Here is a 15,177-nt window from a genome sequence, read left to right as displayed (position 1 = left end):
TTCTGAACTTGAGAGCAAGGTTAATGAGTGCAAAGTAATACTCTGGGAAGGCTTTCAAGCAGCACTCTACAAAGGGGACCTGGGAGGATGGAGAATCCAGTAGGGACCCACTAGTACAGAACCAAGGCAGAAAGGCCTCAACCAGGGTGATATGGGTGTGAGGAAAGGAAAGACAGGAGAGAATCATGAAGGCAGAACTTTACAACTGACGGGTGTTGGAAAAGGATGGCTGGATGTTAAGCTGCTGTTGTCCTGCAGGAGACTGATGGCACCTTGGATGGAAATTTGGAAGTGGATGGGGTTGCAGGTTTGGTCCGGGGTAAAAATAATAAGATGGATTTTATTTTTTATTTTTCGAGAGAGAGAGCATACGAGCGGGTCAGGAAGGAGCAGAGGGAGAGGGAGAGAGAGAATCTTAAGCAGGCTCCATGCTCAGCTCCGGGTTTGATCTCATGGCCCTGAGATCATGACCTGAGCCAAAATCAAGATTCAGACGCTTAACCAACTGAGCCACCCAGGTGCCCCGAGGAGTTGAATTTTAGATATTTTGAGTTTAACAGTACGATTGACTAAATGTCCGTGTCCCTCCCAAATTCATATGTTGACATTCCTAATCTCTCATGTGAGGGTATTTGGAAGTGGGTCCTTTGGGAAGTCATTAGATCATGAGTGTGTAGCCCTGAGGAATGAGATTAGTTCCCTTGTAAAAAGGGATGAGAGATGATCTCTCCTCGCTGTGTGAGGATGCGAAGACAAGATGGCCATCTACAGGCCAGAAAGCGGGCTCTTACCCGATGCTGATCTTCTGGCACCTTGACCTTAGACTTCATAGCCTCCCAACTGCGAGAAGTAAATGCCTGTTGTTTACGCCAGCCAGTAGTGATACTTTTGTTACAGCAGCCCGAGATGATGAAGGCAAACCAGATGGTGGGACATTCAAGTAGAGACGTTTAACGGAGCTAGCCATGCACAGCTGCCTTCAGGAGGGAGGGAGCCTAACATGAGACACCAAGGCTGCGTGGGAAGAGCAGGGAAGAATGGCTGGAACACTGGGGCTCACCTATCACACAGGCCAGAAGAGGACTCCATGAAGGCAATCAGAGAGCAACCAATGGAAGCTGAAGCATAAAATAAAGAGAACATAACACTGGGAAAATCAAAAGAGGGCAGTTTTCTCAAGGATCGTGTGTCAGAACAGCTAAGGATGTGAATGGAGGAAAACTCAGGTAGGTTTGTCAATTAGTTGGGTCAGTCCCACTAGTGGGATCCTGGGGGGCATTTTCAGTCAAGCAGCATGAGCAGAAGCCAGGCTTAGAAGAAAGGAGCTGGCATTGCAGAACTGTATGCAGAAAGCAGATTTCTACATGTGATCTAAAAACAAAGTTAAATCTCTATTTTCCATGCTGCCACCTCTCAAGTTAGAAAGGTCACAGAAACCATAATGTGACCAGGATAGGCATAATCATCTCTGCAGAAAAGCGGCCTTGAAAATGGACTCTCCGCCCTGCTCTGTGCTGTGTCATTAGAATGACAATACAAAAAAAAAAAAGAAAGGTATTAGACCTGTAGTTTTGAGGGCAATGTGGCTAAGAAGGCAACCAGAAAATACAAAAACTGAACACATGTGTCTATCTGAAATACAGAAAATATTTATTTATTGATTTTTAAAGATTATTTGAGAGAGAGTGCATGCACGAGCTAGGGCACCAGCCGGGGGAAGGGGCAGAGGGAGAGGGGATCTCGAGCAGACTCCATGCTCTAAGTGCAGAGCCCAATGCAGGGCTCCATCTCAAGACCCTGAGATCACGACCTGAGCCAAAACCAAGAGAGGGACACTCAACTGACTGCACCACCCAGGAGCCCCTGAAACACAGAAAATATTTAAAGGGAAGGAAAATAAAAACAAAATCCACAACCTATTGAGATGAATATTTTAAAGCAAGTTGTTTAGAGAAAGTTAAGTTGAAAACTTGCATAACCAATGACTTTTTGCTGGATGCATTATGAGGAGTTATTAGGTAAATTATGGAGAGGAAAAGAACCCCTAGTTCAATGGGAATTTATAGAAGTACTTCATCCAACACGTTAGGCAGTCTCATTAGGCAACATAGGCTCCAAGTCTCCCTTTCCGTAACGGTAAAATGAATGGGGAGTTTCTTGCTAAATATTTCACAAACCAGTTTTTATCTTTGGATCACTGAGATTTTATGGTAATGGGTAACAGTCCCAGGAGGTTACATGCATAAAATCAGAGAGTCAACATGAAATGCTGAGAAAGTTAACATCTGGAGATCACAAATCACGGCCCTTTGTTTTCCCACTGGAATCTAGAATTTCAGGACTAATTACTTCTAGCTCATCTCTTTCATTATGTCACCGGTACCTCTTTCACCCCAGAGCCCACTGAGATAAGCACTAGAATCTATTGTGGCAAATTGGAAAAATTAATACGTTGCTTTTACATATTTTAAAATTGGGCTTTGGTACAATTTTTTATCTGTGTTCAGATAACCTATTTTTGGAAATAGGACAACTAAGACACCATACTCTCAGGTGTGATAGGGAACCTAGAAGCCAAGGGACCAAGAGAGACTAAAGAGAATAAGACTTCAAGCCTCGCTAATCTCCTTTTGTGCTGGACTTGGACGTTGTTTATTGTCTAAGCCTCGGTCTTCTCATCTGCAAAATGAACTATAATACCTCCCTCTAGAGACTTCTTATAAGGCCTGAATGAAATAGAATGTATATGAAGACCCAGACACATAGCAGGGCCTTAATAAATGGTAACTATTTTGAGCATCTGTTGCCATGGACAATTTCGTATCGGGAGAGAATCTGCTGATTAGCTGATATAGTATTCTTCTTAGAAAGACTGGAAAAAGAGCTACTTGATAGTTTTAGTCCTTGCAATAAATTTCTGAACCAAGCACAGTAAACCAGGCTTTGGGGCCATACAAAGCTGAATAAATACTCCACCAAGGTGTGGCCACACTAGGGGATGAGCTCATTCTACAATGAGCTCCTGGAGGAATGGACACATTTTACACAAATTCTGAGGCATCCCGCAGCTCACCACCTTAGTGGTGTCCCACAAAGGCCTATTACTTAATTGATTTCCAGGAACCTGTTCAACAGCTTTCCACTTGACAATAATAGTATCTTGCTGAGACTTATCACAATTGACTCATTCAAAGAGTTAGCCTCTGGCTAAGAGTTATGAAGCTTGGTAACAAAATGCTTTTTAAAAAATAAAACTACTGGCTTCTTGACAAAACTTCTCCACCAACTGCTGGTACGAAATCACAGTGTAGTCCAATCCCGTCAAAGACCTAATCAAAGCCAACAAGTCCATGGAGAAACCAAATGACACATAATTCAAAAACATTTATAATTGACTATGACAGGCTCTCATCACTTCAGAGTAATAAAATGGAAGTGTCACATATGGGGCTTCGTTTTTATTTTTATTTATTTATTTATTTTTAAAGATTTATCCATTTGACAGAGAGAGAGACAGCCAGTGAGAGAGGGAACACAAACAGGGGGAGTGGAAGAGGAAGAGGCAGGCTCCCAGCAGAGGAGCCCGATGTGGGACTCGATCCCAGAACTCTGGGATCACGCCCTGAGCCGAAGGCAGACGCAAAACGACTGTGCCACCCAGGCGCCCCAACAGGATTCGTTTTTAAAGAATTGATTGGTAAACATTTAATTGCTTTGATAGACATTGGGTGATTATTTCTGTGACCAATTTCCCTCATAATTACATCTGGCTTAAGTTAATATTAAAGTCCATTCTGAAGCCATAAACACCTCTGCAGTGCAGTGAGTAGTCAGAGGTGAGGTGACTGGGCAAATATGCAGGAAGCTATCAAGAGTCAAAGGCCTATTTAAAGAAAAGCCAAGAAGAAGGTACCTTAATGAACTCTGACCCTAACAATGAGGAGCTATTCTGATCCCTAACCCATAACTCTCCCCCTTATTTTGGCATGGGTTTTAGATTTGCTTGTTCTCATGTTCTGGTGTGGAAAACACGAGGTGCAAGACATAGTTATCTGAGGTGGGACGGGTAATGGGAACGGGCAGCTAGTACGGCTAGCTAATACGCCTTGAGAGAGCAGACTACCTGAAGGGAAGAAAGAATGGGAACCCAAAGAGAAAGGGGATGGCCAGAAGAGACAACACTCTAGAAAAACCCTGCTTCCTCTGTAAAGGGTCCCAGCTCAATATCAGAAGAAGGAACCAGGATGGAGAAAGATAGGGAGACACAGTAGAAGCAACCACAGAAATGCCAAGAAAGGCATTTCTTGCCAAGCTGGGTACTACAAGAAAAAGACACACCCAGTATATAAACAACTGTAAGAAGGTGAAATAATATGCTAAAACATAAGTAGTGTAAATTCACCTTCTGCCCTTATCTTCTTCAGTCAATTCTCCAAACCTTCAGCAGCCTTGAGATAGCCCAGATCCCCTCCATTTTAGGGAAAAGCTATATCACTTTCTACTCCAATTCTACAGTATATTCCATTAGCCCCGGAGTCCTCCTGGATATGAAGAGAGTGGGATGGGGGCTGAAGGTCAATCAGCTCAGTCCCTGATACACTGATGTACCAGGTCTTGTACCAAGGACTAAAGAGTTGAAGACACCAATGAAACACAGTCGTCACTCTACAAAGAAGATTGATCCATTCTGAGAAGCAAAGTGGTATGGTGTAAGGGCCTGGGATTTACAATCTGAGGATTGAATTGAAATCTTGCCTATGCCTCTTAAATAATGGAGAAAAAGATGACCCCACAACTTCATGGAGTCTCAGTTTCTTCATCTGTGAAATAGAGTTAAGACCAGAACTGCTCCATGGGGTTGTCAAGAGCATCTATTAGGTACCAGAGGTTTTCCCCCATCATCAGCCCATGGTTCTAGTAGTTCTGCTTTAGCCCTTACTCATCTCTCAAGTTCCTCCACTCTGGGACCTCCCTGAGGTGGCTGCTATGAGAAAAGGACAAGGGAGAGGTGTTAAAAAAAAAAAAAAAAAGAGGTAAAGGAGGAAAAGGTCTCTAAAACTATGTCCACATCCTAACTTAAAGGGTTTCTTCAGAGACAGCATTAAGACCATTCAATTCATTTCATTTGTTCTCATTCTGTTACTCTCCAAGCAAGCGGTGAGGCTTCTTCCCCATGAAACTCAAACACTGCAGCTGTGTGCACTTCAGCCCCAGAGTTCTCTTGATAAAACTCCCAGAGCCCCTAAGGGGAGGGTGATGCTGGCTGGTTAGGGCCCTCACCTTGTGGCTTGGGGCCTGGCTGAGGTAAACAAGGGCATGCGGGAGAAATGAGAAAGCCATACAGCTCACTCTCAGGCAGCAGGCAGGGCTGGCAAAACATACCATAGTAAAAATGGCAACTCACCAAAGTGACTGAAGAGGTCATATGGCCGAGGATGAGGGGAAAAACGCGAATGCATCCAATAAATGCCCACACCCAAGTCAGAGACAATAAGGTGTACAGCGCTGTTTAAACCAACAAAGAACAGTCTCCAAATTACACTACGCAGGAGAGCTTGGCTGAAACTTAACGAGCGCCAGCACCTCAGAATTCCACAGAGCTGTTCAAGTGAGGTAAAAAGCTAACAGGGAAGCATTTTTCAAGACTTCAGTTCTCCTCATGGGCAATACGTACACAGACTTCTTGACTGGCTCAGTATCTACAAGTTTTGAATTACCAGTTCCCATCTCCTGACCAGGAAAAGCTGATTTTCCAGGAACACACTCTTTCCAAGAAATTAAATGCTATGACAATCAGCAAAACCCTCTCAATTCTGTAATTTTCAGTTTTAATTCATACTCTAAATAACTTTTTGCTGCTCTATTATCTCAGAATAATATATATTTTTTTCTTTTCCTTTTTTACATAAAACAAAAAATGTGCCTATGGCTTGGGAAATCCTAGAGTTTTGATTATAACATTGAAAGTACTTACTGACAAGGTGAGTTGGATTTCTTTATGATTGTAGTTTTTGGAAATCCTTTTCTTCAAAGCTTTTACTGCATCTTTTGGCCTACAGCAATAAACACAGTGAAATCATCAATTTAGGCATTGCTGAAAATAAGCAGTCTCTGAAAACCAATGTGCATTGTGAAAAGAGGAGTGGCTAAGAAGACCAAGGTCCTGATTCTGCTTGAGCAGATTATTTAACTTCTCACAAGTGTTTCCTCATACATCTAGGCAGACAATACTATCTACCCCCTCGAGAGACTCTAATAGAATATTTACATAATAATATTACCTAGAAAGCACTACATGTGAAATGCACTCATATCCCTATCCCTCTATCAATGCACAATACTGGTTTGCAGGAAATGTAATTCCCAAAACAATGAAGGTTACCATTTTTGATTAAGACTATTTCCTGACCACCCTCCAGGTGATGTAGGAGGAATTCTGACTAATTAGGTCAGCTTCTGATAGACTACCATTTTACGTTATAAAAGAAAGAATTATGTAAAAGTAGAGGATCAAAATTTGCTTTGAGGTGGTCGAAAGCTACAAACTTCCAGCTATAAGAGCAATAACTCCTGGGGATGTAAGGTATAATACGACGACCACAGTTAACACTGCTGCATGGTATATTTGTTTTTTTGTTTTTAAAGATTATTTATTTATTTATTTATTTGACAGAGAGAGACACAGCCAGTGAAAGAGGGAACACAAGCAGGGGGAGTGGGAGAGGAAGAAGCAGGGGGAGTGGGAGAGGAAGAAGCAGGGGGAGTGGCAGAGGAAGAAGCAGGGCGAGTGGGAGAAGAAGAAGCAGGGGGAGTGGGAGAGGAAGAAGCAGGGGGAGTGGGAGAGGAAGAAGCAGGCTCCCAGCAGAGCAGGGAGCCCTGCGCATGAAGGCAGACGCTTACGGACTGAGCCACGCAGGCGCCCCTGCTGTATGGTATATTTGAAAATTGCTAGGAGTAGACACTAAAAGCTCTCATCAGAAGGAAAAAAAACTTTTTTTGTAACTATATGGGGTGACAGATGTTAACTTATTGTGGTAATCATTTTATAATATATCTAGGTCAAATCATTATGCTATACACTTTAAACTTTTACAGTGCTGTATGCTAATTCTATCTCAATAAAACTGAAAAAAGAATACAAATTCTTTTTATATATTAGCGTCCAACTTTGTCTGTGTTTGCATGGGTAGAATTTCTATTATATGACAATTATACATGCTTAGATAGAATTGTAACTACCATAAATACATAGATTATATTTCTAAAAAAATCACATATAGAATCTAGAATTAAACTCTTAGAAGAGTTTAAGAATAAAGATACTTTTTTGAAAGGAAAAAATTTACTTTGAGATTCCCTTTTTATATTATCAATGAAGAAATTAATATCATCCATGAAGAAAAGTTTCAGAGGAACCAAGATTATAGGAAAACACCATAACCTTAATACACTCATTTAATATAGTCAGTAATTAAGTGTAATGTTTTCTCCATCAACAATCAACATAAACTAGACCAAATCTTTTTGCTATCAGTTATCGCTTGAATGTGCCCGGGAAGCTTAACAGAATTGTATCCCTTTATAACAACCTGTAACTCAGACTAACGTCACAAGTAGTTGGCCTTACTGATTTTTTTTAAAGCTTTTATTCCCTAAAGTTTAAAAAGCATAACAAAACATAGCACATCATTTAAGAACACAGCATGAACGTGGGCGAGTTGACATTAAGAAAAAATTGTCTTATAACGAGGGGGAAAAAAAAGACTACTTGATTATTTACTGGTTAATAATGACAGTTACCCAGGACAGGTCACCATCAGGAGTTCACCAGCTTCTGGATATTTTTCAGTTTCAGTAGCATAAAATACTGGCTATCAGAACAGGGGGAATTTCTAGAGGAGGAAACAATTCTGTTTTCTTTAAAGAAAAAGGAATTGGAGCTTCACAAAGACAAAATTTAAAACTATTAAAGAAAAGGCAAAGAGAAAAATTATAATGGATTCTCAGATAGTCCACATGCTGAAATCAGCAGCCGTCTTTATGTTTCAACCAGACATAGGGGTGCCCAAGGGGGGGATGAAAACACTCAACAAGAAAACCAAAGAGTGTAAGAAAAAACGTGCTGTAGCTGCGAGGCTTCTTATCAGAGGCAAATGCATGCACCACACTCTGTACTCACCCATCGTGGGCAGTGTTAATTATGTCACAGATGTGCATAAACTGGCCCCAATCTTCAGTCTGAACTCCAGCAAATGTAGCCTTTTCTGCAAAGAAAAAGCTGTTGTGTTGAGTCTGAGCTACAACAGAATAAAAAATGTCTGGTCTTCCTGAAATAATCAGCCTGGCGTTCACTTCCAAGTACCATGAAGTTTATATTACCAAAAGACAAAGATTTTTTTTTTCCCTGAGCAATTCCCAGTAATTTGGGAATCAATCAGAACCCAAGTTCAGAGTGCTGCCATTACAGCAGTAATGAATGACCTATTAATAAAAGCTGCAGGCTCAACACCCGGCTGTAGGGCCAGGACGGGTTGGCTAAATCTCCATCTGCTGGCCTGTCTTTCTGAAGACAAGCACCTACGGAGCAGCCACCTACAATGCCGAGTGCATAGTGCAAAGTATTTTATCTTATGCAACTTCATTTAACCCACTGTTACAGATGATGAAACAGAAGTTCAGAAAAGTTAAGGAAATTACTCAAGGCTACACAGCCAGTACAAGGTAGAAGTAGCATTAGAATTTAAGTTATTTGATGTCTTTTTTTTTAAGCCATTTATTCTTGGGGGGAGCATGTTGAGAAAGAGAATCGGAACTACTGAAATTGTCTGTGTCTTGAGCATTAAAGCAAGGTCACTCCCAGCACCTGTACTAACCAAAGCTGCACTATGCAGACTTGAATGCTTCTGCACCTGGAACCCCATCAAACAATCAGATATTTTTCCCTCTCCAGACATTCTCCTTAAGAACAGAAAATGCCATCTGGAAAGAGTAATAGAACACAACCTAAATGAGCTTAATATAGTTCCTTCAAGAAAGGAGAAGATCCTCAGCATGAAAACATGAGGTCTAGGGGGAATGGAGAGAAAGTTAAAAAGGATAGTGAAGAGGAAGAACGAATAGGGTGTGGTCGAGAGAACCCCAGAGCTTAGCCTGCTTCCAATCTAGGAAAAGAGCTATTTGAATTTGGCATTCCATGGATAATGCTAACCCACTTTGTGTTGTTTAGACAAATACCGTTGTTCCTTCGGCCAGATTCCTTGCTCTCCATTCCTTACGCTTCCTCCCATCTCCCTAGAAAACTCCTAATCACCCCTCAAAAGCCATGACAAAGTTTCTCCCTTTTTTTAAGTTGTGAGTGTTTCGCAGTTTTCTTGTATTGCAAAGGTACCCTACCGCAGTCACTACCCAATTGTGTCTGTCTTCCCTACAAGAGTGCACGTTCCCTGAGGGTTGAGACCATGTTTCCTCTTTGCTTCATCCAGATCCAGGCATATAGCTGACAGTCAGCAAATATTTACAAATTAAATAATTCAGCAGCCCTAGGAAGATGCAGTCTGAATCTATTTCTGCTCAAAGTTCATTTTAATATCCAGTAGGGATATAGCCCGCAACGGTCTAGAAAGCATTTTCCCCTCAGTGATTGCTACTCTCACCATCTTCTAAAGATGGGGGAACCTTATAAGGTAGGTTCAGGTTGCCTGGCCTGTTTCCTGTTAACTGAGCTGCAGACAAAACTGTCCAAATCGGAGTCTTCTTACTACAACCACCAGGTTCTCAGGATTTCCTCACCCCACTAAGTTCCTGACATTATCACGCAGTGCTTGGCATCCACAGGCCCTGTGCCACACCCGGTTCCCAAGGGAGGATTGGACGCAAGGAGGAAGAAAGGAGCCGGTGCTGGTAAAAACAGTCCAGTCCCTGGTTTCCGCTTCCCTAACTACATTCTTCGGAGTACAGCCACAGAAGAAAGGACTTAGGCAAATACCTGCGTGGTCCCTCTGGAGGCCTCTGGTGACCCCAGACTGCTCCTCTACTCCCTGCTTCCCTCACTCCAGTGCTGGGCATTTTCATTCTCTTTGTTTACCCAGAAAAAGTAACTCAGGTTGTTAGGGCTCGGCGCCAGACAGAACTGGTTTAAAGGGACCTGCCTCTCGCAGTGAAGTCACATCACTCAACCTCCTTGAGCCGTCTTTCCCTGCTCTGTACAACCGACAGAGCCACACTGCACACTTGGCCCTCGAGTGAGAGCAGCACACTTGACGAACAACTTTCCCCTGGCTCAGAAGTTTCCCCTTTCCCCTTGCACAGGCCCCGACACTCCACACCTGAATTTCGCGCGTGGTTCACCTGTTCAGTTCCACGCCCCAGGAAGCACCAAAAGGGAGGCAGACCGTAAGGGGGGGCTTCAGGGGGAGTCAGCCATAAAAAAATGCCTCAAAGGGGCCGGGTAGGATTCGGGTGCCCTGGGAAAGTTGCAGGGGGAGGGGAAGGCTTTCCTCAAACTTGGATGAGACCGAGAATGGAGTCAAGCGGGAAGGGGCCCCCGGGTCCCCAAAGCCGGCCCTGGCGTCTCCCTCCCCCTCTCTTTACCTATGAGGTGGCCCACGGAGGTCGCATAGGGATCCCGGTGACTCTTCCCAAACGCCATAGTAGCCCCACCAAGCCGGGCCCAGGAAATCCGCCTCCACCGTTCTCGGGCTCCCGACTCCACCCGCTCGGTGCCCCTGGCTCCTCCTCTTCGCCCGGGCGCTTCCCGGGCTCGGCAGAGGCTGCGCGACCTGCCCGGCCGCTGCGGGGCGCCGGGCACCCGGCGTGGGGCGCGGGGGCGGGGACACGGGGCGTCAGCGCACCTGCCACGTGCCCCGCGGGAGCGGCGAGGAGGCGGCGCTCCCGGCTGCAGGGGGCGCGGGCGGGCAGCGGCGGCCGCGTGGAGCCCCCGCGAGAACCGCCGGGCGCGCGCGGGCTGGGGACCCAGGTGGGCTTGTCGCCCCCGCGGAGCCGGTGGCCCTGGGGCGGGGGAGGGGGGGTGGGCACAGCCTGGGGATTAGAGACCCGTGCTATGATGCCGCCGCTTACTGGACAAGTTACTGCTCTTCTCCGCGCCTCCTGCTCCCCTTTGTAGAGAAGGAAATATGGGGTTAATAACACAAATCTCAGGATTTTTGTGAGAATTAAGGATGTAAACCGCTTAGGTCGGTGTCTGGCACCCACAAAATAAATATTTAACCATCGAACGAATTGAGTAGAAATACTTCCTACCCCCACCCGCACCCCAGAGATCTTGGGGAGGTGTGTTCCTTGTCCTTTAAAGGAGGTGATATATGGGAAGAGGGATTGGCTTCGAATTTAGGGACGCCCCTGGAGCCGGCGTCCTTTGTCTCGCCTCTACTTCCTGAGGGACTACTTACGGGGCGCCGCCAAGTAAACTGTGGGTTCCTAACCCTCCCTCCTGGGAGTTGTGTTTTCCAGTAAAGCTGAGGACAGGAGAGGGGCTTTCCTCCTGCTCAGGCGGGGAGTGTGTTTGGCTTCAGAACTGCTTTGGAATGTAAATCTGAGCCTGAGCAGTCCAAGCCCTTTCCAGCTGCCTTTCAGAAGCGGAATTTATTTCCTTTTCCTGTGCATGCAATTAACATCTGATTAGCCATGTTAACAATCTCCAGTGATGCCAAAGACTGCTGGAGAGTCGGGTGTCTCCAGGTGATGGCAGTTAGCCATAAGATGGGCTTCCTGTCCCTCCAGACCTTGCTTTTTGCGGTCAGCTTGGGCCAGTTCTTCAAGCCCTTCTTTGGCCCTGGGAAATGATGACTAGAGAGATCAAAGAGGGCTTGTTCTGACTTATGTCCTTAGTCTTACATTTAAAATGGATGTCAAAACCAATTGTAGTTGGGCCAAGGGGTTAACTAGTTTTTTCTATTTTTGTTATTTTGAATTTTTCTTTTTCCTCTTTTTTATTATGCTATGTTAGTCACCATACAAATACATCATTAGTTTTTGATGTAGTGTTCCATGATTCATTGTTTGCATGTAACACCCAGTGCTCCATGCAATATGTGCCCTCCTTAATACCCTTCACCAGGCTTGCCCATCCCCCCACCCCTTCCTCTCTAAAACCCTCAGTTTGTTTCCCGGAGTCCATAGTCTGTCGTGGTTCATCTCCCCCTCTGTTTACCACCCCTTCATTTTTCCCTTCCTTCTCCTAATGATCTCCCTGCTATTCCTTATGTTCCACGACTGAGTGAAACCATATAATTGTCTTTCTCTGCTTTTCTCTGCTTGACTTATTTCATTGACCTAAGTGAGCTAATACCTGGGATTCTAAAATCTAGAATGAAACGTCGTTATTGTGATGGTATTCCTTATAATAGGTTTGGTCCTACTTGTAACTGATCTTCTTCACCTGCTTATCCAGGGTGAGTGGCTGTTTCAGATGGTGCCATTTATCCACTACCTTAGGCATAACTACAGCCTGCTGACACTGTTGAAATCTCTTTTGTGACATCACCCACCTAATCTCCATTCCATGTTATAGATTCTAGGAAAATATTTCACCTTCTCTGAACCCTACAATCAAACAATCTTAAAGAGAAAGTCAACTTTAGCAGTGGCTACTGGTGGTGTCAGTGGCCTTCCAACAGGGATTGAGAACTAGGAAGGAACGGTCTGGACAGATTTTTTTTTTTATTAAGGATTTTATTTATTTATTTGACAGAGAGAGAGACAGCCAGCGAGAAAGGGAACACGAGCAGGGGGAGTGGGAGAGGAAGAAGCAGGCTCCTAGTGGAGGAGCCTGATGTGGGGCTCGATCCCAGAACGCTGGGATCACGCCCTGAGCCGAAGGCAGACGCAAAACGACTGTGCCACCCAGGCGCCCCTGGACAGATTTTTAACATAACTGCTACTTCTTATGTAAGAGGTGGGTTTTTTTTTGTTTGTTCATTTCTTTTGTTTTAGTTTTATAAAATTTTCTTGTATTATAGAATCGAGACACTACGAACAGGAGAAACAGCACTAAGAAGTGTGTTCAGGATGTTATGGCTGGGTAAATGGAACCAGGATCTCAGCTATGCCTGGGGAGAAGTTCTTCTCTCCCCATGTGCATATAAGCGTGTTATGGTGGTTGCAGTCTTCTTTTTCTGTGCTCTGCCCCTTTCTTCAAGAGCCCCCTAATTCCCAGGGGTGCAAATCAACTCAGCCAATGTTAATATGGTCTGGAAGCAGGACAGTAGAATTCACAACCAAGTTAAGGTCAGAGAAGGGGCAGAATCCCAGAAAGAAACAATGGTAAAATTTCTGGATATCAGGAACAAAACACTCACCACAATCTCAATTCCAAAGAACACGTTTTTTTTTTTTTTTAAAAAAAAGATTTATTTATTCATTTGAGAGAGACTGAGTGGGAGGAAGAGCAGAGGGATAGAATCTTTTAAGCAGATTCCCTGCTGAGCACAGAGCCCATGGATGTGGGACTTGATCTCCAGACCCATGAGATCATGACCTGAGCCGAAAACCAAGAGTCCGCACTTAACCAACTGAGCCACCCAGGCGCCCCTCCAAAGAACACTTTCTAAACATGTATTTCTATGTAAGTCATAATGCTAAGTGGAAGCAAAGAAAATAACCTTTATTTAAAATACTGTATGGTGACTAACATAATATAATAAAAATATTATTAAAAAAATGACCAAAAAAATAAAATAAAATAAAATAAAATAAAATAAAATAAAATAAAATAAAATATGTGAAGTACCTGGAACTAGAAACCTATCTGAATGTAGTCTCCACAATCCTGGAGGCAAGTAGAATTCACTTTATTTTTACAAATATGTAATCTGAAATTAAGAAAAATAAAGCTAATACATAGCTTGGCTAGAGTTGGAATAATGGCTGCCTGCTTCTAAAGCTCATATTGCTTCTAGGTAAATCTGCTCAATGGGCATAACATTCCCCCCTACCCTTTTTAAAAGAATCTGTGTGATTCTAAGGGAAACCTCTTGAAGAAGATAGGAATAGGGGCAGTCATATACTTTGCTGGTAGAGTCCTGTGGTTCTTTCTGTACTTGTTAAAGAACGCTGTATTTTCTATACTAGACCTATATGCTAGCTGTGCTCTAAAAACATTACAAGCAGTATCACTTAATCCTATCATAGCTCTATGAAACCAGTAACATTCTTACTGTTTCACAGATTAGAAAAACAAAAGTAAACAAATTTTCACACAGTCACTTTGCTAGTGAAGGACTCCCTGATGCCCTTCCCATTAGCCATCCTTCTTTCCCCTACCCGTCACTTTCAGGGCACTTCTCTATCCTACACTCCTTTTTCTGACTGCCGTTTTTCACGATCTTCACCAGGCTTCATTTTCTTTCCTCTCTATCCCACCACAGTTCCACAGTCTGCCTTTTCCTCTTTCTCTGTTTTTCCTTAGGGTGCCTTCTCCTGGTCCCTTCTCTGTGAAGTCCTTTCTGACCACTCCCAAGGGAACTGAGGTTTTTCTTTCCTTTTCTACACATAGATTTGTGTCTTACAGCACACAATGCTTTATAGGACTTCTTTGCTTAGAAATCTGTTCCCTGCCTCTGACATATAAGTCCCTCAAGGGAACAGGACCCTGTTTACTGGACTTGCTATCCAGGCACTTAACGGGCCTTAAGGAATGTTTATTGAATACATAAATGGCTCTCCTAAATCTTGAGCTTCTCTATTTTTTCTGAGACCCAGTCCTTAATCCCCTCCTGGGTGCCTTGTCAGAACCCTAACCTTACTGTGTCTAGAATTATACTCATCTGCTCCCTCTGTCATCTCACTATCCTACCTGACATTATTGAGGAAGGGAGGAAGGCGGTTACTGATGTTTTGGGAGTCCCATGGATTGCTGTAACGAGTACGGATGCCTGTGTCTCAGCCTCAGAGACGTTGATTTCACAAGCCTGGGATGCATCAAGGGCATCAAGACTTTTAAATGTCCCCAGATGGGCTAATGGTACTGTTATTCCACAAATAAGACATCTTGAAGTTGTCCCCAACTTTTCCCTTTCTGTCAGTTATTTCCTTTCAATAGATGCCCCACCGTGTGTTCTTTGTATCTTTGTCTCCTTGCCTTTTCCCCCCTCTATGGACACTGGTCAATCTGGCAGTTCTTAAATCTCATAAGCCTTAATACTGTTTAGGGATGAAATT

The 15,177-nt window shown here is 43.7% G+C and overlaps 1 protein-coding gene across 2 annotated transcripts in view; it reads right to left on the bottom strand.

Annotated features, from left to right (window-relative positions):
* The window catches only part of TOM1L1 (target of myb1 like 1 membrane trafficking protein), a 55,263-nt gene extending 44,459 nt beyond the window's left edge, over positions 1-10,804 (bottom strand). For both annotated transcript variants that reach the window (XM_026513193.4, XM_044389320.3), the window contains exons 1-3: positions 10,591-10,804; positions 8,180-8,264; positions 5,975-6,053 (exon numbers count right to left, since the gene is read on the bottom strand). In XM_026513193.4, the coding sequence (XP_026368978.1) occupies positions 5,975-6,053; positions 8,180-8,264; positions 10,591-10,648 (222 nt within the window). In that variant the 5' untranslated portion in view covers positions 10,649-10,804. The remainder of the gene's footprint in view (positions 1-5,974; positions 6,054-8,179; positions 8,265-10,590) is intronic.
* Positions 10,805-15,177: the final 4,373 nt, after the last annotated feature.

This window comes from Ursus arctos, unplaced genomic scaffold (assembly GCF_023065955.2).
Source record: "Ursus arctos isolate Adak ecotype North America unplaced genomic scaffold, UrsArc2.0 scaffold_24, whole genome shotgun sequence".
Lineage (NCBI taxonomy): Eukaryota > Metazoa > Chordata > Mammalia > Carnivora > Ursidae > Ursus > Ursus arctos.
Note: the sequence above shows the minus strand (reverse complement) of the source record. Positions and strands in the feature narration are given on the sequence as shown.